Source organism: Dysidea avara, chromosome 11 (genome assembly GCF_963678975.1).
Source record: "Dysidea avara chromosome 11, odDysAvar1.4, whole genome shotgun sequence".
Taxonomy (NCBI): Eukaryota; Metazoa; Porifera; class Demospongiae; order Dictyoceratida; family Dysideidae; genus Dysidea; species Dysidea avara.
The window spans coordinates 12021937-12048750 of NC_089282.1; the positions used below are offsets into that span (position 1 = coordinate 12021937).

The following is a 26814-nucleotide window of genomic DNA, read 5'->3' on the forward strand; positions in this document are numbered from 1 at the left end:
ACACATGTTTCAGTTTAGTACTACTGCGTGTACGTATGATACAGGATATATTTGTTGGTCAGCAATATATTCCGACACTTCAGTACTACTTTTAACATCAAGCAAAATATATATGTAATAGCAACAAATCCCTTACTGTATTAATGCACTTACACTCTCACTCATGTATTACAATAACATGTGACCTTACATAACTACAATAGTACACATGCTTATGAAGTCGCGGTTACTTGGTGCAAACTGCACAGGAAAGTTCCTTGGTCTGTTCATAAGGAGGACATGGAAGGGCGCCTCCACATACAGCCTCCACGATGTAGAACAAATAGCCATCGTGATTAGGAGATGATCCTATGGTTGTTTTAAGTGTGTGATCCACACAAGAATATTGCTGTCGATGATGACTTCTGTGTGCAGACATAAGATATCCATAGTACTCAGTGGTCCATCCAGTAGGACAGGTGTACTTTGCTGGTAACATATAGAGTGTAGTTCTGGTGGGTACATAACACACAGCACAAGGGACATCACCATTATGAGAGTTAGCAACTAGTGAATTTGTGTTTTCATACTCTGCCCCATATATCAGGGACTGAGACTGTGTTCCAGATTGGTATTTTAGGTAATTAGGATCTAGTGGTAAACATTGAGGATTAGTTCCACCCCCTGAGGAAGTGTAGTGGGGTCCAGCAGCTCTGCCTGAGTATACCAGTTGTGCTCCAGTACTAGGACAAGAATCATGACCCCATCGAACATAGACTAGTCCTCCTGCAGGTTCTCCCTTTGGTCCTGTTAATCCGCGATATCCTTTACCTCCACGAAGACCAACATCTCCTTTGATACCCTGTACTCCATCACGACCATCTCTACCATCCCTGCCTTCTCCCTTTGGTCCTGGGGGTCCTTGTTCACCCCTATTTCCTCTGGGACCAATATCTCCCTTGATGCCTGGTGCTCCATCTCGGCCGTCTCTACCTTGCAACAATTTTATTATAGTTTTATCTGTTGTGGTTTTTGAGGACTGTTCTTGTCTCTTGACTATTCCATGATAGTTGGTATTATTGGATGCCTCATAGTGATCCTTGTACTATTGGGTATGAAAGTGTGAAGAATAAATGTGTGTATGTATACAACACATACTGTAGTACAGAACTGTATAGTTGGGGTCATGGATGTGTTTTTCCCATAAGAATATCTAGCCTTGTTTTAATTTTCTTGATAACATGGCAGTATTGGTTAGGTATATAGTAGTCAAACCCAAGAATACTTTTGTGCAACCCGAAATGCTTCTGATGAGTAGCTACAAAAAATTATTTAATGGAAATTTCTTCTGCTTGGATGATGCCTTTAGGCAATAATAAAATGGTCAATATACTACTGGCTTGATTTCTTATTATTTGACTTTGGCTTGAGAGGTGCCTTTTACCATCTGCAGCAACTACTAGTAATCATACTCATACAGTCAGGGATTGTTTGCACTTTCTTTAAAACAATGTTGACCAGAAACCAGCCTTATGGTACCTTCATGGCGCTTAGACACTATTGGTTACACATATCCGAGCCCAAAATTACCATCAGTATAACCCGAAAAAGTAACTGAAATTTTGAAAAAAGTTATTCAATGGAATTTTCTATTGACTAACTTCCTGCCTGCCTGCCTGCCTGCCTGCCTGCCTGCTAACGACAAGCATGACTCAATAACAGCTACTTGATTTGTTTCACTGTTAGACATCGCTTCAGCCCAACAGACATATACTGTAGTACATACAATACATGTGTTATGGATCTACCTTTGTCCTCCTTTGTGTCCCATTTCTTTTCCCTGACAGCGCAAGGTGTCAATTCGTGGTAGCATGTGATGGCTTCTCTGTGTTTGTAACACATATTTTTTTGTAGCTAGGGCTGGATTCCGGGGGGAGGACATGACACGATACTCACGTGACGTATCCATACTGTACATTTTGCCATAGGGTTAAGCTCTAATAAACCATGAAGTGTAGTGCTGTGTTTGTTTTCAAAAGTGGTACAGTAGAAATCGTATCTGCTAATCCCCGGTAATCCCCAGTGATATTACAGTGAATTTTGTAATGGTGCATTATTTAGAATAAATACTGCGATCTTAATTTCAGGTACTTGTGTTAATGTTCACTGTATTTTTACTTGTTAGTAGTAAATACAATCAACTTTGGCATCTACAATGATGCAAGTAGCTGGTACGTTAGTTATTCATCATGTAATTATCATTGGAATTCAATTAAATTATGCAAAACTATACATGTTGTGACATCATGTCGTACTGTATTGATTGCAGAGGTGCTTCTCATACTGTTCTTCATTAGTAACAGGCTGAATATAACTGAATACAAAACATAATAGCCACTTCACCTATCAGTAATTGATAGTTAGGTGGCACACATTCAGATAAAAACATTAAGTCTGGTACCATTCTTTCTTCTAAAGTGGTATGGGCAGGTTCACCAGTCATAATTGTGCTACAAAACAGTAAACAAACAAGAACAAGAAAAAAATGTGATTTTTCTGAATTTCCATTAATTATACGGAGTGTATCCATTCGCTGGACTGGATTACTGGACTGGACTACTGGACTCAAGCTTTGTTTTCTTGCCTTTTATAGCCAGACTTAACTAAAATAATTATAAGTGTCTTAGAAACTGACACCATTCACTATGAGACATAAAACTTGTACATTGGTCACAAAAAACTACACTAAAACCTTGGTGCAGTTTTTATCGTAATTTTCCTACTGCTAGCAATGTTTCAAGCACTGTGCACTATTAACACTGCCGTCTTATCTATTTAGCCTTTTTTTTGTAAAATAGACACCATATACGTATTCGTTTTAGCTACCCCATTATGGTATAGAAATTGCCTGTAGTCTGTACGTTCACTCTAGCTTTGCCGGCTCTTTGGTTTGTAATGTTTGTAAATAGCGACGAGTATGCAGTGTTAAAGAATTGCTTACCAATGCACACACTTTTAAACAGGAAGGTAAGGTTACACATATTTGCAAAAAAAAAAAAATAAACACAGTGAGTGTAACAGGTCAAAGTTATAGACCTCCAAAACTATATAAAACCTTTCTTAATATAACATCTTAAACAGGCTGTAGGACCAGGTATCTTACAGACCTACTGTAACACCTAATTTAAAAAAGATAGACTACAGTTAGCTGTATGTGCCTCTTTTTATGCAAGACAAGACATGGAGAGGAGAGCCCTAGCTTCAAGTGTGGTGTACTACTCTATGAAATCACTTTTAGTGGTTGAAAAAGGTGTTCGTGGTTTAAAAAAATTGTTTGAGCAAATTTTATGTGAGTCCAGTAGTCCAGTCCAGTGAATGGATACACCCAATTACGGGTATACATGATCATTTCTAATACAATTAATTACCTTTCCATTCCTATCCAACAAGACATCTATGATGATGTTTAGTTGTTCCAGTTGTACCTGTTGTTCACTGATCTGATTATTCTGTTTGGTTATTTGTTCATTAAGTTCTTCAATTTGTTTAGTCTGTTCCTGATTGTGGTAGTCTTGTTCCATCACTTGTGTGTTTAACTGTATCAGTGAAGACTGTAAGTACCAACCACCAGCTAACACTACTACCAGACATACTACTGATAGTGCCACACTAACTTGTACTGTAGAAATTGCACCCATCACTGTTATAACTGACTAGTGCAGTTATTGTGTGCTGCAAGCTTTATATATTCTTACTCAGAAAGTGATGTCATCAATATTTATCTAATGACATTCCATGGTGGGTTGTGGTGGTGATGATACAAACTGTTGACTAAATACATATCTCCCTCATACCAAAGTGCATGCTAGTACCTGGCTTACCAGTACAGAAAGATAAGAAATATACTTTGTTTATACTACTAATAAGCTCTCAAATAAACTCTGTATTGTGATTAATAGTAATAATTATCCCTTTGAGATTGAGGGGGGGGGGTTGATTTGACCCTTGAAAATTTTGAAACCTTCACAGCACTGTAGCTTGCTTCCACGTGATTTGGGCTATAACTTAAGCATGTTGCAAGTGATTACAACATATTACAGTAGAATTGTTGGCTATGATATTTATGCCGTTCACGTGAGTAGTTATTGGAATGCATATAACAGTTATTTAGCTTCAATGCATTTTAGTATTGAAATATGTTTATCTTATGGTTCACAAAGCCTCGCTGTACATGATATCTTGTATTCACATATGTTGGTAGAACTGTTGGTAATGAACTATTTTTATAATGCTGATAAAAGTGACATGTTGTAGTAATTATAAATCACAATTATACAGTGGCCACTCACCTGTAATTCCTATTTATTTATGAACTTGCTGACTATGCATGGTTTTGTGTGATCATCTGTCATCTGTGATCACACTGATGGTTATGGAAAAGTTATTATTGTGGTTATATACAGGTATGTGAAAATACATTTGACTAAAAGCTATGGGAAAGTTCATAATAATTTTGGTCAAATGTATTTTTCACATACCTGTATATAACCACTATAATAACTTTTCCATAACCATCAGTGTGATCACAGATGACAGATGATCACACAAAACCATGCATAGTCAGCAAGTTCATAATTATTATGAACTTTCCCATAGCTTATGTGATCACCTATCTCAGCCTTATAGTCGCACTGTAATAAAAATGCTTTGCAATAATTTGTAAGATAAAATTTTAGAGAAGTTTAATCACTCTGCTACTCAGCACCAATAAAGTGAACATAACATCTTGTTCGTCTGTTTATGAATATGGCTTGATTGTTAGCTGTTTTTGTAGCCCTGGTGTGTTTACATTTTAGAATTGCTTTTTTTTACAAGTGGGAGTCTGGCTATTGAGATAGTGTTTGCTATTGCACAATCATACTATGTACACAATCAATGACCTCAGTATATAATACAGACACCCTACAAAGTGATATACTAAGTTATCATTATAGAGTGCAGAGAGTACTGGTAAATGAAGATTCACTGTGCCATGATGTCAAGTACCGTATCAGCAGAATATTTGGCGTTTGCTTAATAATTTGTATTTGGCGAGAGTTTAATTTGACGAAATGCAACGTGGAGTCCGATGTGGTAGTAAATTGTATAGCTGGCTTCTCGTTTACAAAGATGTATGTATGTTTACTTAATTGGCCCGCATACTGGAGAGGCTTTCATGTTAGACGGAGGACGGAGAATCCATGACAGTGTTAGTCTCATGTAGCCAGACCCGGGCTTTTCTTTCTTTGTGTGGGGGTATAGATTATATAGAAAGCATATTGCCCCTCTATAATCTATGGTGGGGGCAGGAAAGAAAAGGCCCCCACGCAAAAGAAAGAAAAGGGTCTGGCTACGTGACAGTGTAGCAAAAGGAAATGAAGTGATTGGGAACATTATCCATGCCTAGTGGCTAGTTATGATCTCTGCTGTGTGTTTCTGGAGGTGTATCTTCCTCTAGTGGTATGATATTTATACAGACAGTCGTAGAATTGTTTAATTAACTGCAGGCTGACTTCCGGTACATCTAGATACACCACCTTGCTTCTTGCTTGATCTTGCGCCTCTTCAATCTTTTAAAATATTAGAAACACTAATGGCAAGATTCTAATTTGGCGATTTTGTAAGCGACCGTGCCAATTCACCAATTTTAATTCCACGTCAAAATTTCTGCTCATACTATATCTCCAAGGGAGAGGGAGTACTTTCTAGTAATCTTTTACTGTACTTACACTTTACTAGGAGGCAAGGAGATGCAGGCCAGTAGTGATGGACCACCTCTAGCCAAGAAGAGTAGAGCTAGAAGTGGCAGTCAGAAAACTAGCGGCTGTCAATTCTACAAATCATCCGCCCTGAATAACTTCAGTGACCTAGCCTTGGTAAGATGACATGTTTCATGTTGCACTGATTTCACAATTATTTGTAAGCATGCAGTTTGTGTCAACTGTTGTGTATGTATGTGACCGTATAGAATAGTGTGAGAAGACCATTTTCTTCCTGTTTTCTTTCTGTGTTTAGTTGACTTGTTACCATGTAGGATGAGGTAAGAGATATAGAACAACTGGTTACCATGGGGAGGGAACTAGAGGCATGTCCCTATTATGGGGCAAGATATACACTCCCTGCAGCTCAGGTGAGTACTGTGTTAGTGTACATGCTAGGAATAATAAATGTTGTTTTACTACTTTCTCCTTGAATTGTTTTTCAATTACACCTTATCAAACAATATGGTAGCGTATACTGTTTAAGGGATTGCCCCTAAGGTAACAAGAATCTCCCAAAATGCTGCCGTTCAAAATCATCCTAGAGACATCTTATGTGATGAAAATCAATAGTATTAGTCCATCTAACATCAAATTACAGGCAGCCCCATATAGAATTTTATTAAAAGAAATTTGCTGAAACTTAAATTTTGGTCTGCCTACCTGACCAGACCTCACACCCTTATAGATCTAGCTATGATAGCTTGGTGAAAATAAAGAATAGTGACCACACCCCTTGATAGGTGGGAGACTGACTTGAGATACTCTAATACAGCACTCACCCTAATAGAACAGTCACACATGTATAGTGCTGTATGTAGCTATAACAAAAAAAAACTAAACAAACTACATGTTGTATATTGAAATGAAGTAGGGATTCAAACAATTAAAAGTAATGAAACAAGAGATGAATGATGGTATTACAGCATGGCCTGAGAAAATTCCTACTTTGGCATTGAACAAAATAACTGTTATAACATGCCAATGTAGGGATTTTCTCACAGAGCTATGATGTAATACCATCATTTATCTCTTAATTGTTTGACTACTTTTTATTGCTTGGTTCATATTTACGTTAACGATTTGATATACTCAACACATAAATCCTAGTATCCGAATTCCATATGATTGTATGCCAGGAGGGTGTATTTAGCTAGACTGTATGCAGAGATTCTGTACAGTGATAATTACGAAGCCTCATAAATAAGGCCTGGCCAAAATATAGTGTTGTGGCTTTATTAAAAAAACTGTGACCAGGTAACCTCTACTGGTCACAACAGGGTGATTTTATAGAGGTAGTCAATTGAACTTACACCCTGCCAAAGTTTGCTCTTACCATCTACTATTATATTTAAAACTAACTAGCTGTACATTTATCTCTCTCCCCTGATCACCAATAGCTGGTGGTGTTACCCTACCAGATCCTGTTACATGCTGCTACCAGACAAGCTGTTGGTGTGAAGCTACGAGGCAATGTGGTGGTGATTGATGAGGCTCATAATCTATTGGACACCATCTCCAGTATACACTCTGTGTATGTGACTGGTGCTCAGGTGGGTGGGGCTGATGGGTGTGTGCTAGTAGGTAAGACTCTGTTTGTTTGCAGGTGCAGACTGCTCATTCCCAGCTTACGCAATATGTGGAGAAATACAAGTGTGTATTGTGTGTGTAATGTGCACATGTGTGTAGAGTGTTTGTTGTAAGCAAATTTTAGCCATTCTTGTGTCAGATAGTCAGCATGCTCTAGTGGGTCTTTGGGCTCCATACATGATATAACAGTTTCCTGTCAGTTAGTCATACTGCATACAAGCATCCCAATGTTCCCTGGGCAGAAATGCTGTCTGCTGAGGCTTTGTGTTGTGCATGTGTGTGTGTGTGTGTGTGTGTGTGTGTGTGTGTGTGTGTGTGTGTGTGTGTGTGTGTGTGTGTGTGTGTGTGTGTGTGTGTGTGTGTGTGTGTGTGTGTGTGTGTGTGTGTGTGTGTGTGTGTGTGTGTGTGTGTGTGTGTGTGTGTGTGGTTGTTGCATGTAGTGTACATGTATTAAAGTACAGAAAATATTTTGTATAACACGTTTCCCCTTCATCCAATACAGGACAAGATTGAAAGCCAAGAATGTCATGTACATCAAACAACTACTATTTGCTCTAAACTGCTTTCTGAAGATCATGACAAGTAAGTTACAGATACACCCAACTAGTCTTGTTTCCTACTACCTTTTGTAGCACAAAAGACTGCCTCAGCTAGTACTGGTAAGTGAGCTGTATTGTGGCAACAGTGTTTATTAATTTATATAGTTGAAAATGATGCAAGGTTGATGAAATTGAATGATTTTCTGTTTGAGTCACATGTGGACAATGTCAACCTATTCAAGTTGTTACAGTACTGCCAGCGAAGTGAAATATCTCGCAAGGTATGGTGGACTGCCTTTCAAGCATTAAAAATTAAAGTCCATTTCTGTTATTTACATACATTAAGCACTGTGGTCAGTAACTTGTTGACCTATGCAATGACTTATTAGTTATACTGTGCTGATAAGGTCTTTGCCATATGATTGTACTGTGTAGTAGGAACCACAAAGGAGTAGACATGGCCCACGAAATTACATCACCCAAAACCCAGCCTCAATTTTCCCTGACGACAATGAGGCAGTATTGGTTAGGCAAAACTAAGCCCAAACAAGCCTTCAGTTAGACCTGAAATGCTTTCAACAAGTTGCTACGGAATTAAAAAAAAAAAAATTATTTGACAGAATTTTCTACTGACTGACTAACTGACTGATGCCTTCAGACAAGCGTAACTCAATAACAGCTAAGGCTACGGGCTTGATGTTTTCACTGTTCGATGTTGCTTCGGCCCGAGAGGTGCCTTTTGGCATACTGCAATACGTACAATGCATTCTTCATGGACTTACCAGTGTCCTCCTTTGTGTCCCATTCATCTTTGCTGACAGCGAAAGTGTCACTTTGGCGGTAGCACATGATGGCTTCCCGTTGTAACAGAAATTGTCTGTGTTTTTCATAGTGGCTACTTTGATTGCTGAGGTGCTTTTCGAACAGTTTTTGATTTGTACTGCTGTGTAACAGGTTGAACATAGCTGACAACAAAGTGTAATGGATACTTCACTTTTCAGATGATAATTGATATAGCTGTGGGGCGCGGCGCCATTTCAGATGCGGTATGCGTGGGTTCACCAGTCATAATAATTATTTACAAAAACAGTTATCAACTAGAGTAGGGACCATGGCACATCAATAAAAAGTACTGAAACAAGCTGGAGCAGTGCACGATATTAAATCACAGTAAAACAATAAGAAGTATTATATCCGCATTTCCGTTATGGTATCTTGGAGCACAGTAGGGATATAACGCTTCTTATTGTTTTAATATCGTGCACTACTCCAGTTTCAGTACTTTTTATCGATGTGCTATATGGTCCCTACTCTAGTTGAAAATTCCAAATATTTTGTGTATACTTGTATGCATATAGAAGAAAGTCAATTATCCAATTAATATGGGAGAAGGGTGTTTGTATAATTATACAGAGCTCTTCAATTACTCTAATAGTTCATACACCTGTTGACAAAATACTCTAATTGAGCAGTCACTCTGGTATCATACAGTATGATAGTACTGTATAGTAGGGACATTAAAGGCGTGGGGGAAATCCGTGATCAAGACACACGGTAGTGTGTCGTGCGGCCCAAGAAGCTGGCGCGCCACACCCGTGAGTATATTGACAGGAAGAACGAAAACGTCATTTTCACACATTTGTATCTCGGTGATCACTTATCTGATTGGAACCAAATTTGCTACACAGTTGCCCGCCAGCCAAGGGAGTCTACATTCCAAATTTGAAGGAAATCGCTCCAGCCATTTCCGAGATACGAGCTGCCAAAGTTTCGTTTTTTTTCTTCGTTTTTTTTTTCTTCTTCTTCGTCTTTTCGCACACTTGCAAAAATTGCTATAACAAGCAAACGCGTACTCCGATCGCCTTGAAATTTGGCACACAGAAAGGGAGTCCAAAGGCGCATCCTAGCATCAAATTTGGTACAAATCCGATGACTGGTTCAGGAGTTATGACCGATTATTCGCGTAAAACAAGATCGATTTGTTGTCACGCCTACAGGGTAAACCGCTTCATGGAATGAGTTGAAAATTGCTATGTAGATGGAGTAACCATCGTAGGAGTGCCTTTTGGTGGTTTGAAAGGAATCGAGATAAAGACCACGGAGATATGACACAAAACCCAACCTGTGTCACAATTACGCGATCGATTTTTATGAATAAAAAAGTATTAGTTTTCACGCCTACTAGGCAAACCGCTTAGAGCAATGAGCTGAAAATCGGTGTATAGCTGGAATAATCTTCATCGAAAGTCCTTGCAGTAGTACAGAAGAATCGGATTACAAACCACTGAGTTATGATTCGAAAGCCAACTCCGTGTAGCAAATGCGAGATCGAGATACTCTAATAGAACAGTCACCCTAATAGAGCATTCGGCTAATTTATTTATTCCATTATAGAATTTTATTACATCACAAGTTATTCTGTAGGGAGTTCAGCTGCAAACAGTTAATCTTATAGACAGTTCAGCAAGAAGACAGTCACCATGTGGAGAGTTATGCAAATATATCACTATAGAGATTCAGAACATTACAAGTCACACTGAAGAAAGTTCAGCTATAAACAAGTCATGCACTGTGTAGAGAATTCAGCTACAATTAAGTCACTCTCTAGAGAATTCAGTTACACAGAATTCAGCTACACACAAGTCACTGTAGAGAGAGTTCAGCTACAAACAAATTACCCTTTAGAGTGATCAGCTACAAACAAAACACTTTGCAGGGTGTTCAGCTGCAACAAATCAACCTTTAGAGCGATCAGCAATGAACAAATCTACCTGTAGAGAGATAAGCTAGAAACAAATCACCCTGTAGAGAGTTCAGCTACAAAAAATCACCCTGTAGAGACATCAGCTAGAAACTAGACACAATGTAAGGAGTTCAGCTACAAGCAATCACCCTGTAGAGAGTTCAGCTACAAAAAATCACCCTGTAGAGACATCAGCTACAAACTACACACAATGTAAGGAGTTCAGCTACAAATAAATCACCCTGTAGAGAGTTCAGCTAAAACAAATCAACCTGCAGAGAGATCAGCTACAAACAAATCACCTTTTAGATAGTTCAGCTACAAACAAATTACCTTGTAGAGAGATCGGCTACAAACAAATCAACCTGCAGAGAGATCAGCTACACACAATTCAACTTGTATAGAGATCAGCTACAAACAAAACACTTTGCAGAGAGCTCAGCTACAAACAAATCAACCTGTAGAGAGATCATCTAGAAACAGATCAACCTGCAGAGTGATCAGCTACAAACAAATCAGCTTGTAGAGAGATCAGTTACACACAAATCAACCTGTAGAGAGATAAGCTAGAAACAAATCACCCTGTAGAGAGTTCAGCTAAAACAAATCAATCTGCAGAGAGATCAGCTACATACAAATCACCATATAGATAGCTCAGCTACAAACAAATTACCTTGTAGAGAGATCGATCACCCTGCAGAGAGATCAGCTACACACAAATCAACTTGTATAGAGATCAGCTACAAACATATCACCCTGTAGAGAGATCAGCTACAAACTAGACACAAAGTAAGGAGTTCAGCTACAAGCAAATTACCCTGTAGAGAGTTCATCTACAAACAAATCAACCTGTAGAGCAATCAGCTAGAAAAAAATCACCCTGAAGAGAGGTCAGCTACAAAAATCACCCTGTAGAGAGATCAGCTAGAAACAAATCACCCTGTAGAGAGTTCAGCTACAAGCAAAACACCCTGTAGAGAGTTCAGCAACAAAGAAACCACCATGTAGAGAGTTCAGCTGCAAACGAATCACCTTATAGAGAGTTCAGCTACAAACAAATTACCTTGTAGAGAGATCTGCTACAAATTAATCAACCTGCAGAGAGATCAGCTACACTCAAATCAACTTGTAGAGAGATTAGCTACAAACAAATCACCCTGTAGAGAGATCAGCTAGAAACTAGACACAATGTAAGGAGTTCAGCTACAAGCAAATCACCCTTTAGTGAGTTCAGCTACAAAACAATCAACCTGCAGTGAGATCACCTACAAAAAAGCACCTTGTACAGAGTTCAGCTACAAACAAATTACCTTGTAGAGAGATTGGCTACAAACAAATCAACCTGTAGAAAGATCAGCCACACACAAATCACCCTGTAGAGAGATCAGCTAGAAACTAGACACAATGTAAGGGGTTCAGCTACAAGTAAATCACCCTGTAGAGAGTTCAGCTAAAACAAATCAACCTGCAGAGAGATCAGCTACAAATAAATCACCTTATAGACAGTTCAGTTACAAACAAATTACCTTGTAGAGAGATCGGCTACAAATTAATCAACCTGCAGAGAGATCAGCTACACACAAATCACCCTGTAGAGAGATCAGCTAGAAACTAGACACAATGCAAGGAGTTCAGCTACAAGCAAAATCACCCTTTAGTGAGTTCAGCTGCAAACAAATCAACCTGCAGTGAGATCACCCACAAAATCGCACTTGTACAGAGTTCAGTTACAAACAAATTACCCTGTAGAGAGATCAGGTAGAAGAATTCACCTTGTAGAGAGTTCAGCAACAAAGAAACCACCATGTAGAGATTTCAGCTGCAAACAAATCACCCAGTAGAAAGATCAGCTAGAAGAAGTTACCTTGTAGAGAGTTCAGTTACAAAGAAACCATCATATAGAGAGTTCAGCTACAAAGAAATTACCCCATAGAGAGTTCAGCTAGAAGAAGTCACCTTGTAAAGAGTTCAGCTACAAAGAAACCATCATGTACAGAGTTCAGCTACAAAGAAACCACCATGTAGAGTGTTTAGCTGCAAAAAATCACCTGTAGAGAGTTCAGCTAGAAACAAATCACCCTGTAGAGAGATCAGCTAGAAGAGGTCACCTTGTAGAGAGTTCAGCTACAAAGAAACCACCACATAAAGAGTTCAGCTGCAAATAAATCACTTGTAGAGAGTTCAGCTACAAGTAAATCCCCCTGTAGAGGGATCAGCTAGAAGAAGTCACCTTGTAGAGAGTTCAGCTACAAAGAACCATCATGCAGAGAGTTCAGTTACAAACAAATCACCCTGTAGAGAGATCAGCTAGAAGAAGTTACCTTGTAGATAGTTCAGCTACAACAATTCACCCTGTAGAAAGATCAGCTAGAAGAAGTCACCTTGTAGAGTGTTCAGTTACAAAGAAACCATTATGTAGAGAGTTCAGCTGCAAACAAATCACTCTGTAGAGAGTTCAGCTACAAAGAAACCGCCATGTAGAGAGTTCAGCCTCAAACAAACCACCTTGTAGAGAATTCAACTACAACAAATCACCCTGTAGAGAAGAAGTTACCTTGTAGAGAGTTCAGCTACAAAGAAACCATCATGTAGGGAGTTCAGCTACAAAGAAACCACCATGTAGAGAGTTTAGCTGCAAACAAATCACCTGCAGAGAGTTCAGCTAGAAACAAATCACCCCGTAGAGAGATCAGCTGGACAAAGTCACCTTGTAGAGAGTTCAGCTACAAAGGAACCATCATGTAGAGAGTTCAGCTGCAAACAAATCACCTGCAGAGAGTTCAGCTAGAAACAAATCACCCTGTAGAGAGATCAGCTGGACAAAGTCACCTTGTAGAGAGTTCAGCTACAAAGGAACCATCATGTAGAGAGTTCAGCTGCAAACAAATCACCCTGTAGAGAGTTCAGCTACAAAAAAATCACCCTGTAGAGAGTTCAGCTAGACGAAGTCACCTTATGGAGAGTTCAGCTACAAAGAAACCATCATGTAGAGAGTTCTGCTACAAACAAACCACCATGTAGAGAGTTTAGCTGCAAACAAATCACCTGTAGAGAGTTCAGCTAGAAACAAATCACCCTGTAGAGAGACCAGCTAGAAGAGGTCACCTTGTAGAGAGTTCAGCTACAAAGAAACCATCCTGTATATAGTTCAGCTACATTTCAAGTCACCCAGTAGAGAGATAAACTGCAAAAAAATATCCTGTGGGGAATAATGGGCATGTAATAAACATATGTATATAATTTGTATAATTACTAATAAAATCAAAAACAATTGAAGCATTAAAAATCTTCTTCAGTTCTTTTCTTCTTCCTGTGGTAAAGAAAAAAACACATGGGTTAAAAAAGCCCCAAAGCCAGCCATAGGCCGGCTTTGCAGTATACAAATACAAAAAGAAGTGATATCTAATCAAAAACAGCCAAGCTGTAAAAAAAGGTGCGGCCCCCAAAAAGGCCATGGTGAAAAAAGATGTGAAATCCAAGGTGGCGGCCAAGAAATGGCTGTGATGGTAGGTTAATGGTTACATTTTAATAACGACAATTCAGGTGAATTTTGTGCCGTTTGGTCTTGGCACCAAATTCACCTGAATTGTCGTTATTAAAATGTAACCATTAACCTACCATCACAGCCATTTCTTGGCCGCCACCTTGGATTTCACATCTTTTTTCACCATGGCCTTTTTGGGGGCCGCACCTTTTTTTACAGCTTGGCTGTTTTTGATTAGATGTAATATAACCCAAAATCCTGCTGTGATTTTTCCTCACAACGACATGACAGTATTGGTTGGGTAAAACCAAGCCCAAAAGTGTCTTCAGATCGACTCAAAACGTTTCTGTCAAGTTGCTAAATTTTTTTTTTAATTTATTCAACGAAATTTTCTACTGCCTGCCTGCCTGATGCCTTCAGTCAAGCGTGGCGGAAAGCTGGCTACAGCTACAGCCCTAATTCTTTCGCAAAAACATTTCTAGTTTGCTTAAGAAAAAACCTTTGGTATATTGATAAACATTCAATGCTTGCGCTATTGTCTTACCTTTTATCCTTCTTTACCATGGCCATCAGTCAAGGTTCTACCGCTGAGTGTTAATAGACTACGATATGGCTTCCATCTACCAGTGTATATTGCATCAAACTATTCAAATACATGTGGTCGCCGGTTGCACCAAACTATTTGAACACACGTGGTCGCCGGTTGCACCAAACTATTTGAACACACGCGTACATGACTTGCTGTTGATATCAATCAGTGAGAGCAACTCGCGGCGAACTATATAGCAATGTGTAAGTCAATAAATATATTTTATTTAGTAACAATGTTAAACCGAGTCGGGTCATCCAGGTCCCGTTTTACAAATTATTCAAGTCTGACCCCACGTGCTAAATTAAATGTGGAAGTGTTACTACATGTCATAGCGTAGCCCTACTTCTTTCATGAGCCACGCCCACTTACGTAAATTACCATCTGTAAACATATGGTAGCCCGCCCATTCATCGTTCTGTAGGTATGCACGGATCCACATCCATTATTGTCTGCAGGCTATGTAGATCCATGCCCACTGATCAGTTGTTATTGTATGAGTCATAATCTAGTATAATAGTGCTGTGATTAACTCTTAAAATGTGACCGGATCTGTGAAAACCGGACATAATCGCATTCCTGTTTAGTAAATATTTATAATCTACTTAGCCAAGTGTACTCACTGGTGAAATTTCAGCTTCATTTGCCAATAACTTTTGGAGTTACAGCCCTACAAAGTAGCAGCAACAGAAAAATCAATTTGTACAGCAAGTATAGGGAAAATAAATTACAGGCGCTTACAAAAACCATTGTAACTTACCAAGGGATTGAGGTACGGAGCTAAAATTTTCACCATCGTGTTTGCCATGAACACTCAACAGGGGAATCAATTACTGAGTATGTTTTACCTTTACTCGCCCTTCTTCACTGCATAACAAGGTGGAATTCGTGAAGAAAAATCGATTGCATACAATCGCTTTGACATGACGTAAACAAACACTCATAACTTACGTATCCTTTGGTCTACTGCAACGAAACAAAGATTTTCCAACTCCTCTTGAGCAGGCCTATAAGATGATATCCAGGGTTTTATTGTTAGTCCCTTCCTTCACTACACTAAGAAAGAGGGGTTACAGAATTTTTTCAATGATATTTCACCCAATGTATTCAATTCTTTATACCGCAAATTTAGGCTTGTGCGATTATGTCCCTTTTTCGCAGATCCGGTCACAAATATTGTGACTGGTTTTGTGAAAAGCAGGCTATTTAGTGGTCATGAGCTTGCATAAAAAACTTCACAAACAAGTATAAGAATAAATTAGGAATTTTAAATTAGAGTAGGGACAGTGTATAGTGCTGCAATAAAAAGTACTGAATCAAGCTGGATTGGAGTAGTACGTGATGTCCAAATACTGTAAAGCAATAAGAAGTGAATATCCCTACTGTGCATTGAGTGTAGCACAGTAGGGATATTCACTTCTTATTGTTTTACAGTATTTGAACATTACGTACTACTCTGATCCAGTAGCACTATGCACTGTCCCTACTCTAATTTAATATTCCTAATTTTTTCTTATACTTGTTCAGATAATACCCAATAGCGTATAATATACATGCTTTGTTTTACCCATTTATTGCTTAGTTGAATGGATTTGTTGATCGTTATCACAATGAGGTCTCATTGCCACATGGTCAGTGACCACACCCCTTTGTATCAAATGTTCAAATATTATAATCAGCCAATAGCAACAGAGAAGATCACCAGACCACTAGTGATGTCATCATTACCTCGTCACCACTAATGATTGTGGAGTCATTTCTTGCAGCACTGACTAATGCTGACCAAGATGGCCGAATAGTGGTTACTAAAAAGACAGGTACTTACTTTGCTGTGTTATGCATTGTAATAGAGATTCCTACTGTTACAAATGTGCATATGTTTGTGTACTGTGCATATGTTTGTGTACTGTGCGTGTGTGTGTAGTACGGATCTGTTTGTATGCATGTGGTACTAATCTTATTTTACATACTAGGTCAGACAAGTCATTCATCCATCAAGTTCTTGTTACTCAATCCTGGTATCCACTTTACTGACATTGTGAGGGAATGTCGAGCAGTGGTCATGGTTGGAGGGACAATGCAGCCAGTGAGTACCAAAATGAGTAGATGTGCTTATCCTATTGTTTCCCAGGTATCTGAGTTTAGAAATCAGTTGCTACTCACTGCTGGAGTTGCATCTGAACGTGTACTAGAGTTTTCCTGTGGTATGTGTTCTACTGATTTAGTATGTGGATGGTCATCATATGCATAGACCTACTGGACAATGATTAGTTATAGATGCATGTTTAATTTTACCATAGGCCATGTAATACCTCAAGACCACTTGTTAGCAATCTCACTATCTAAAGGACCATCAGGACAGACCCTGGACTTCACCTACCAGTCAAGGGATAGTAGTGCTCAAGTGAGTGAGTGTGACTATATGAGTAGTAGGTGGTATACTGTGTGAGTCCTGTTGTTAGTGTTTGACAAACATTTCCTCCTTTGACTTCTCTACTAAAAATGTTTAGTTAATGTAAGAAAATTAGATTATCAGTGGAATTGATCATGTAATGACTACCTGAGTGTTAACTATGATATGTGTAATTGTCATTTTACATTAATGACAACATGCAAATACTAAAAAGGACTTGGTTGGTCCATAACAGATTTGGAGGTTCTCAATTACTTCAACCCTTTATCAGTTTCACTATAAACCACTTACCTCTAAGAGTAAGAGTAAATGCTATGGACTAAAGATCTGTTTACGTAAATCAAACCACAAAGTAATTTAAGACAACAAAACTCCAAAATATGCTAAAAGAAGCTTTATCATGGGCAAAGTACACTGAAAAGTATTTAAGTAAAATACAAGTACTTTTGAGATTTACTTAAGTACAAGTACATATGATTTTCAAGGGTATGTACTTAAATGTACCACTCTGCGTGGGCAGTTCAAAGGCGCTGCGAGTACTATAATTCGTATATAGCACTGCTGCACTAACCGCAGCGAGTGCATTATAACTTATAATGTACTGACTGCAGTGCAATATATTTATATTGCACTGGCTGTGGTTTTGTGCTACATTGCACAAGTGCCGGTGGCTTAGGCCACTACGACACCTCACCTAATAGGTGGCAAGACGCTACACTGTTTACTCGAATTCTTATATAGCCTAACATGCGTAATTCGATTGTGGGGCCATACAGGAAACGTCACTACTACGTTATACATGCAATCTAAAAGCAGCCAATGGCGATCAAAGAGGCAAACACGGCAGGTAAAACTCTATTTACATATATATAAATGTAGTTACATACCTTACTAGTTTGATTGAAGCTTCCACCTTGACAAATCACTTTTTAAAATAATGTTATTCTAATTGAAACTCACCATAACAATCGATTGTGGCGTTGCCATGTGATTGTATGGTCAAGGCCATGCTTAATATGTAATAATGTCGTTAGTTTTAGAGTGCCACAATCGATATCGGTATTCTACCTTACAAAAGAAATGTAGCTGCAGTGTTGGATCTTTCCACCTATTAGGTGAGAGGTACATAACAGTTATACAATGTGCACTTGTGCTCTGCCTGTATAAATGCACTCGCCTTCGGGCCTAATGGCCCTCAGGCTCGTGTGTTTATATCAGGCAGAGCACTCGTTGTATAACTATATAATACAATGCAAGTACTTTTGATAAATGGCGTATTCAAAGAGTGAACACCATTGATTGTTTTGCTATGTAGTGGTGTGAAAAATTGATATCGTGATAATTTCACGTTGGTTGTCCGTGAAATCCAGATACATAAATCGTCACATTTATGAAAATAAACTTGTCAGACTACAGTTAGCAGTGCTATTGATTATAATTTCAAGTATGAAGTGTCTTTATACATTTTGATTTTCTTTGTCAACCAACTGTAGATAGTATCTCAGAAGTAGAGGGACTCAGGTGAGTCCTTATTGCACTTTGACCATTAATTCCTATGTCAGCTTCTACATTTCACATGTATATGCAGCTCTATGCACATAGGACTTCACTGTATTTCATGTACTTCAAAGTACTTATAAGTACTTCAACTACCTTAAGTACGTTGCTTAGGACTTTAGTATAAGTACAACATTACATTTGTACAAAAAGTATTTAAGTATAAATACAAGTACTCTGAAAGGTGTACTTAAAGTGCACTTAAGTAGAAGTACCAATGTACTTCACCCCAAGCCTGTTATCAAGTAGTCAGCCACGAAATAAGTGTTCTAATTTTGTCTTTTTACTGAGTGATCAATCTTCTTAACTGGTTTCTTTGCAATTCCACGTGATTGAATCACAACACACTTCTGAAAAACTACCAGCAGTCATTGTGGGCATCTATAACAATGTATCAATGTTCAAAACATGACTGTAAACTTCAAAACAACCACAGTAGCATGTGAAGGATTCAGTTATCCCAGAAATGGGACCTCTATGGGCATGTCAATCAGTCATCTTTTCAGTTCATAACATAAAAAGCATCTGTTTAGATTGTTGTCTATGAAGAGAGCTTTTAAGCCTTTCACGGCTGTAGTCAAATTAAACCTGTATAAAACAAGTGCTGAGTGAAATTCAAACTTGCTAGCGCTTTTATTGCGTGTTTCTTGTAGTAAGATACAGTAACCTGAAACATAAGATAAGAGTTAAATGTTGTGGAAAACTGACTAAGAAGTTTACCACATTAACGACTGGATTGCTAATGGAATTACTTCCTGACATAACTGTAGACCTTATTCACTGAATTAATTTCAAGGTGCTTGTAATTGTTACTTTGAAGCACATGAAATTTCATGGGGTAAATATTGCTGCGCTCCTGAGAATTTTTTAAAAGGTAGTGGAATTTCATTCTATGAGTTTCCAAGAAATGCTGACCAAAGAATGGTTAGCTGCTCATGAGAGGAAAGGCTGTTTGCCAACAGAATATTCATGGCTTTACAATGGCCACTTAATTATGGGTAATATTTTATTCTAATAGAACACACACATGCTGGTAGTTGCTAATACACTCTAATAGAACATACACTTCAATTAGTGTTATGCAGTGTTTATAGCAGCCTGGGCTTGTGATACTTTGTGTGTTGCAGTGCTATAGTCCAAGATGATTGCTCCCAGGCAAATGTGGAGTATAGGCATGCAAGTACCACCAGCAGTATAAGACAGTTATTACCAGATAGATGTAAGAGATGTGGAACTGTTGGAGGCAAGTGTGCAAGTTTGTACAGCAGTGGAAGACAAAAAGGATGTATTTAATTAGAACTGTGCCTTAAGGTCCAAGACAGTTACAGTCAGACAGATTTGGCATTGCAATTGACTTGAGAAGGGTGAAGGGTGTGCAAGTTGATATTTTGACTGTGGAAAGTTTAGAGCACAATGACAAGAAAGTAAAGTATTACACTGGCTTGCCTAATGTAGTTATGTTAAAAGTTAGTTTTGACATGGTTACCTCTGTAAAGAGAGGTTCACTTACCACATTCCAAGAGATATTCATGATCTTGGCATTGAGACTTGACTTGGAAAAAGTAGACCTTGCACGCAGTTTGACATATCACAACCTACAGTATGTCGGATATTTCATAAGTGGGATATCCCTTAGATTGTGTCCATTCATTCAATGGCCAGATAGAGCTGAACTACAATGCCAATGACATTTTGAAAATTCTTTCCAAGATGTGTCCGCATAATTGACAGCACTGAAGTGTTCCCAGCAATTTGAAGGCACAAACAGAAACTTGGAGTAACTACAAATAATACAACACTGCCAAACTGTCTATAGCCATCACTCTGCAGGGTAGTATGTCATCTGTCTCAAAGGCTTGAAGAGGGCATGTCTGATAAAATGCATCACTGAATATTGTGGAAGTTTGTACAAACTTCTTCCTGGCGATCTGAGTTTAGAATACATGTGCAATGGAGTGGGTGACAGAAATGTTGAAACAAAAATACAACATTCAAAAAGGAACCTTAACACTTCTATATGACTAATTTTAATATGACATCATTTCTTGCCTGTTATTCCATTCATATGAAACTTTTATGTTGCATCAGTGATCCCATAAAATCACGAGCTATTATGACTTCATTTTCATGCTTCCTACAATAGCGCCATATAATCTTAATTTGATGGCATGTCATCTGTGTTTATACAATGCTACAGCACTACATCATCACCAGTGGTATACATGAGGTCATCACTATTGGTCTAGTAGTAAATGCATCATCACTAGCAGTCGACATACAAGGTCATCAAAAGTAGAACCTTGGAAGTCATTACAAGTAGTAAGACCTATAGAGTGACCAGCAAGCTGAAGTGGCCACAGCAGGAGATGAAGGCGTTACTGGCTGTTTAGTGTACCACTTTCCTAACAGCTTGGGTAACACTGCATACTTGTAGACTCTTTCCGTTTCCTTCACTGCTTTAATAAAAAAGTTTGATTGTGGAATCTTCGCTCAACGAATATCTCCGTCTCTGTCCATAGTGTTGCACCAATATAGAAATTAACTGATGTTCCAATTAACCAATTATGAAGACTGATACCGATATCTAATCCAATTATGCACCATGGAGGTTAATATGTAGGGAATGTTTTCACATTTCAGTATAATGTAGTTTTTGTAAAATGAAAATTTAAGTTTGTAGTACATACAACACGTAATCTTTAAAAATATTATAACTGAATAATGAAGTTCATGTTGAGTTATTATAGAATCATTGTAGAAGTTCAAAAGTGCTAATCAGTCAGTACTGGTAGCTTCCACTAACTAAGAAGAAGTTTGTCACAAACAATGGTGCTTCAGCTAACACTAGGGTGAGACAGTTTCTTTTCTCGTCATAAACATCACTGCAGTTGAGAACAAGTGTTCAGAAGCTACTGAAGTAAGAGGTGGTGCTAAATACTTTATAGCCAAGATTGAAAGTTATGTTTTCCACCACAAATACGAATTAGCTTGATGAAATGGTATCAGAGGTTCCTTTAAATATTGTTCAACTTCAGTATCTCCAATATCCCCTGCAACACATGCTCCAGTCTCTTGCAAATTTCAGAAAAACACTCCACAAATTTTTACTGTCATTCTTTTTCCTTTTTCGGAGAAAGTAGTTGTGTGACATCTTCACATGAAAGCTCTGACATTTTTGTGATCAATGGTTGACAAGCTGTAGACTTTGCCTCTGCACTATAAAAAATATTGTCTTTAAAACTGGGATCTAGTAGTGTCGTAGCAGCGAAGATGTATTCTTCCTCTACACCATCATGACGATCATTCAATGACTGAAACATGTCAGCTTTCATTGTGCGGACGCCTCTGTCAGAATCATTGTTCTTCTCCAGTGTCAAACGTAAACCTCAGACGATAGGAATTATCGATGCTGCATCACAGAAAATGGACTTAGTGATTTCTTCAATGTAGCTAAGAACTTTCACCACCTTTCCAATCAAATCTAATTGATTAGGAGAAAGCTGCTGAATTTCTCCCATATTCAGTGACATAGACTGCAAGTGCCATTTTGTGCTCCAAAATAACATCTAGCATATAATACGTACTGTTCCATCTCATAAGTGTATCTTGTTTAAGGTTATGTTTGGGTAACTGAAGATTACCTTGAATGATCTATAAGTGACTATAGGCTAGAGGAGAATGTTTAAAATGACCCACAATATTGCAGCAAATGGCTAACGCACTCTTAGATTCCATCATGTATAATGAGTTTGTAGTATATGGGCAAAGCATCCCAAGTGTTCAAAACTCATGGCCTTCATATATTTTGTTGCATTGTCTCTAATTATCAAATGCACTTGCTTGGATTTAATTTTCCACTTGGCCAGCATATTGTGATATTCATGAGATAAAACTTCTCCAGTGTGTCTACCCAGAATTGGCTGTGCATGCAGCACAGCTTCCTTTTTCTTAGTAAGCCAGTGTGCAGTGAGGCTTAACAAACAGTCACTACATACGTCTGTGCTTCAGATGTCAATAGTGAAGCTAAACCGCTCCACAGATTGTAGCTCCTTCTTTACTTCATCTGTCAGTCTGTCACTCCCATTCACAATTCTTGGTAAGATTGTTTTTCTCTGTGCAATATTTTTGACTTGGAACATTATAATGTGGCTCCATTTCCTTTAACAACTTTATGAATCCACTGTTCTCTTCTACAGAAAACAGTTGACTATCCCAAGCTATCATTTCAACAAGACAGCAAGTAATTTGCTGAGCACAAAGGTCATTAACATGCCATGGCCTTATGCGATCTTCAGTTTCCTCTAACGACAATTACTTGGGCATTCTAGCTTCTTTAGAGGAGTTTCCAGCTTTCTTTTGCTTGTATTTCTTAAACTCTTGTTCATGTTTCGTTTCCTGAGATGTTGAACCAAATTTGTTGTATTAAATGTCTTGGTATTTCTCCCTCCTCAAGATATCTACTTGTTACATTCCACATAGTGCGCACCAACCAAATCTCGGATTTCTTTCTTGCACATAAACACCCGAAAGTTCTAGAACAAACGTGTGCTCTTACACATGTACATGTAAATTAATTACTGGCTACTTTAATGATTGCCATAACTGATTAATTTGATTGATGCTATATAATATTGGCCAATTCTGATGTTGTAGCCGAGTATTGGTGCAACACTATCTGTCCATGCAACAAAGTCTGCATATGGAACTCAGTTGTGTCTGAATTTGATAATAGTAGGGTGGACGTCATTACCTTGGGATCTCTAAAGCACTACCAGGTGACTGCTTTCTGACATAGTAGGGGGATTTACTTCAATCACACCTACTCCATGACAATCACATGCTTTACCATCTGGTGAAGTATCGAAGTGAAGATAAAGTGGATCAGTAGCAAATCCGCAATTACACAATTCAAAATTCTCATGTTGTGGCAATAACACACATCAACATGTTAAGCTATTTTCTCATGACTACACCCCCAAAGAAAATACAATACAGAATAGCTGCATGCTTATAATATTTACCAAGTTGCTTTACTTTTAGTTGTTGTTGAATCTGGGTAGCAAATTGCATTAAAATTAATGGGGAAGGATGGTCTGCATCAGTGCTAACAGCTACTTAAATATAGGAGCTGTAGTTACTGCCAGCTCTATAACGAAACCATAGCCATGATTTTGACTACATCCTTGTTGCTTGCTCCAAACTTTCAGTCTGCTCTACAGACACAACAAGAGAACTAAAATGTCTGTCACATTCATTAATTAGGAGATCATATGACATGTAGAGATACTTAGGGTCATGCTGTGGGGTCAAGTTTACTGGAAATCTGTACAAGACTGGGAAATAAACTTTTTTTGGAAAATCCCTGCAGCAGTGACAAAGACAGTACTTTTGGATTTGCTCTTGTAAGCAGATTCTGTAGTAATGAGTGGCGCTGGTAATATTCTCTTTGATGTTGATGGATTATCATCATTTTCCCACAACAGTACCCTTGGTTTCATAAATCTTTTATGGTTGCAAATGAAATCTGTAATAACTTGTAATGACATCCTTGAAATAAAGTTGCAGACATAGCGTGTACCTTTTTTGTTACAGTTGGTGCTAGCCACTAGCAGGGTTCAGAACTTCATCTTGTTTTCTCATTCCAGCCATTGTAGCAGTAGTGTAGCAGGTACAGTGAGAACATGCTTCACCTGGACCGTTGCAGTGAACACAAATGATTGTTCCATCTGGTTTAATGCCATGGTTTCAGTAATGTACTGTTAATGTTTAACCTTAAATTGTGAAAGAGTGTAGTTGTAGCTAGAATGCAAGATTAGTGTATACATACGTGTGCGTGCAACACTGTAATCTCTATAGAGAGGTAGATCTACTGGTTTCCTGACAATATTTCAGGAAACCTGACCCCTAGAGGAAACCTGGGGCTGGCGGTTTTAGGATCAGGCATGTTATATTCTAATAGAGCAATCGGTTCATCAGTGTACCATATTTATTATATAATCATTCCTTCTAACAAATATATAGGTGATGAAGGGGCAGACTGGTTTATCTGAATCTATACAGCCATACCTAGGCTGTTTGGTTGCATGTAACTTTATGGTATGTCTTTTATACAGGAAGCTGTAACTTAGGAATGAAGAAGTGTAAATCTCCTAGGTTTATAAATAAATCTCTGCCACATGCACAAACACAAATTGTAATATGGCAGATGTTAGTGTCTGCATTGAAACTGGATTTTGGCAAGAACTCTAGTTACACAGCACTTTTGCTGTTGTAAGAAACTAGTCCTTGTAACTTTAGTAACCATGCAAATGAAACAGTTCTATTAGGTGTAATTCCAATCAAAACTTCAACTATGTAATAATGTTTGTACTTGCTCCATGCCTGACTGAGCCATTACTTACAAAACTATGGGATGCTCATTGTTCAGTAAACGTTTCATTGCAGTCAATACAGCAATTCGTAAAGAATTTTCTGAAAGAGCTTTACATTCTAATCCTAAAATTATCTCTCTTGTATAAACACCCAACACTCAAGTGAAAATTGTAGACTTGTGAACTCCAAATCTGAAAGCAATGTCATCATTGGAAAGAATTAGATGTAGGTAGCTTCATCAAAAAGTTAGATTAAAGGTAGACAAGGACAAAAGAATTCCAGAAAAGACTTGGAAGTGCACCACTCTGTATTATAACACAACATACTTGTGTACCAGTGTGTGACCATATCACTCGTACATCATTAAGATTTCTTCTGACAGCAGTTACAGTAGCTTGTCAACTATTTCCTAAACTTGAGATTGCAATAAAGATTTCTGTTGTTGTAAATTGTGCCAGTGTTTCTTATCAAAACCACAATTTCCAAATTTGTCTGACAGACATTGTGGTTTCCATTGTTTGCCATTCATTGTGTGTCATGTTCATTTCATCTTCTACAGTGAGTCATCATCAACAATTGTGTTGTTTGCTTCTGCAGCTTGCTTTAAATCATTGAATCCAAAAGAGAGGCACAATACTTTATACTCATTTTCTGAATGAGAATAAGATAACTTGGAGATGAGTTCTAAGCAATGATCCTGTTCCCCTGACATTATTCTAAGCATTTCACCATTGAAACAATGTGAGTACATGAAAAAAAGCAAAAGAATCATTTAACATTTGGAAATATTTCATTGAAAATCTTTGTCTGTGATTACTACACCAATGTTAGACCAAGATGGGTTAGCTGTTTTGAAAGCTTCAATCATATCTGTCATGACTGCCTTGGTTTCTGTGGAAGTATGGAGACAATTTTGCTGGGGCCATTACCATCATCAAGTATAATTGCATGCAAAGTTCATCCAATTTGTGAGTATGCACATAGCATCAAATAATACTACCTCAGGATAGCAGTCAAAAGTTATACTTAATCATAACCTTTTTGGAAAAGCAATCCTATAATATGCAGACATTCAGAACTCTGGTTTGTATTATGGGTCAGTTTTGGTAGCCAAAAGTCCAGCATAAGTTGAATAAGTCATCGTTTTACTTGCACTTTCAATACTTGAAGAGTGACGTTACATTCATTATAGCTACAGTAATTGCTTGTTTAAAATGTAATTGTGGATTGCTCCATTCCATGAAACACAGACATCAACTGCTCAGAGAATAGTCATTCTGTTATTTGTTTGTTCTCCTTTCCTGGTGTTGTATTTTTGCTGGTGTACTTGGTTTCCCCATAACACCTGGAACTCTGGTTTATATTATGGGTGGCTACAAGTCCATTTTTTTGTATAATAAGTTTTTTCAATTGCGCCGTCTATACTTTAAGTTACGTTACATTCATTACAGTAGCCGATGGTGAAATTGCAATTTCTGCTAGTTGATCTTTTCCGTGAAATGCTGCTTGGGCAAGTTTCTGCATTCAACAAGCTATGTAGACTTTCAGTATTACGAGTCCTTAGTGGGATGGTAGTAAACTGTCATCATGATGCTGTTAAATGCTTTCTGATCTACATTATCGATAACTGAACTTCTGGTGGCATCGTGATTTCTGTTGTAAAGTTGATGATATCACTATGTTGGAATGAGAATGGTTCTCCATTTAGGAGCTGCAGTTGGAGTAGATGTCAGATAAATCCTCCACCTAA

The 26814-nt window shown here is 38.1% G+C and overlaps 2 protein-coding genes across 3 annotated transcripts in view; one reads left to right on the plus strand and one right to left on the minus strand.

Annotated features, from left to right (window-relative positions):
- LOC136238061 (ATP-dependent DNA helicase DDX11-like) overlaps positions 1–26814 on the plus strand; it is a 51649-nt gene that overhangs the window by 21666 nt on the left and 3169 nt on the right. For both annotated transcript variants that reach the window (XR_010692741.1, XM_066028387.1), the window contains exons 10-21: positions 5758–5894; positions 6053–6148; positions 7178–7330; positions 7384–7430; positions 7870–7949; positions 8000–8026; positions 8072–8187; positions 16305–16353; positions 16402–16539; positions 16696–16808; positions 16854–16926; positions 17023–17126. Coding sequence is in view for 1 of the 2 variants with exons in the window: in XM_066028387.1 (XP_065884459.1) it covers positions 5758–5894; positions 6053–6148; positions 7178–7330; positions 7384–7430; positions 7870–7949; positions 8000–8026; positions 8072–8187; positions 16305–16353; positions 16402–16539; positions 16696–16808; positions 16854–16926; positions 17023–17126 (1133 nt within the window). In the remaining variant the exon portion in view is untranslated. The remainder of the gene's footprint in view (positions 1–5757; positions 5895–6052; positions 6149–7177; positions 7331–7383; positions 7431–7869; positions 7950–7999; positions 8027–8071; positions 8188–16304; positions 16354–16401; positions 16540–16695; positions 16809–16853; positions 16927–17022; positions 17127–26814) is intronic.
- Positions 90–3711, minus strand: LOC136238065 (short-chain collagen C4-like). Its single transcript, XM_066028392.1, has 2 exons — positions 3408–3711; positions 90–1084 (listed from the first exon to the last, which is right to left on the minus strand). The coding sequence occupies exons 1-2, from the start codon at positions 3675–3677 to the stop codon at positions 227–229; spliced, it is 1128 nt and encodes a 375-aa protein (XP_065884464.1). The 5' UTR covers positions 3678–3711; the 3' UTR covers positions 90–226.

Bases quoted from the DNA above. Each gene is read 5' to 3' on its own strand.
- LOC136238065 (XM_066028392.1), bottom strand. From the start codon at position 3,677: ATGGGTGCAATTTCTACAGTACAAGTTAGTGTGGCACTATCAGTAGTA. The intron at 1,085-3,407 runs GTAATTAATTGT...CATACCCAATAG, and splicing joins TGTTGGATAGGAATGGAAAG to TACAAGGATCACTATGAGGC.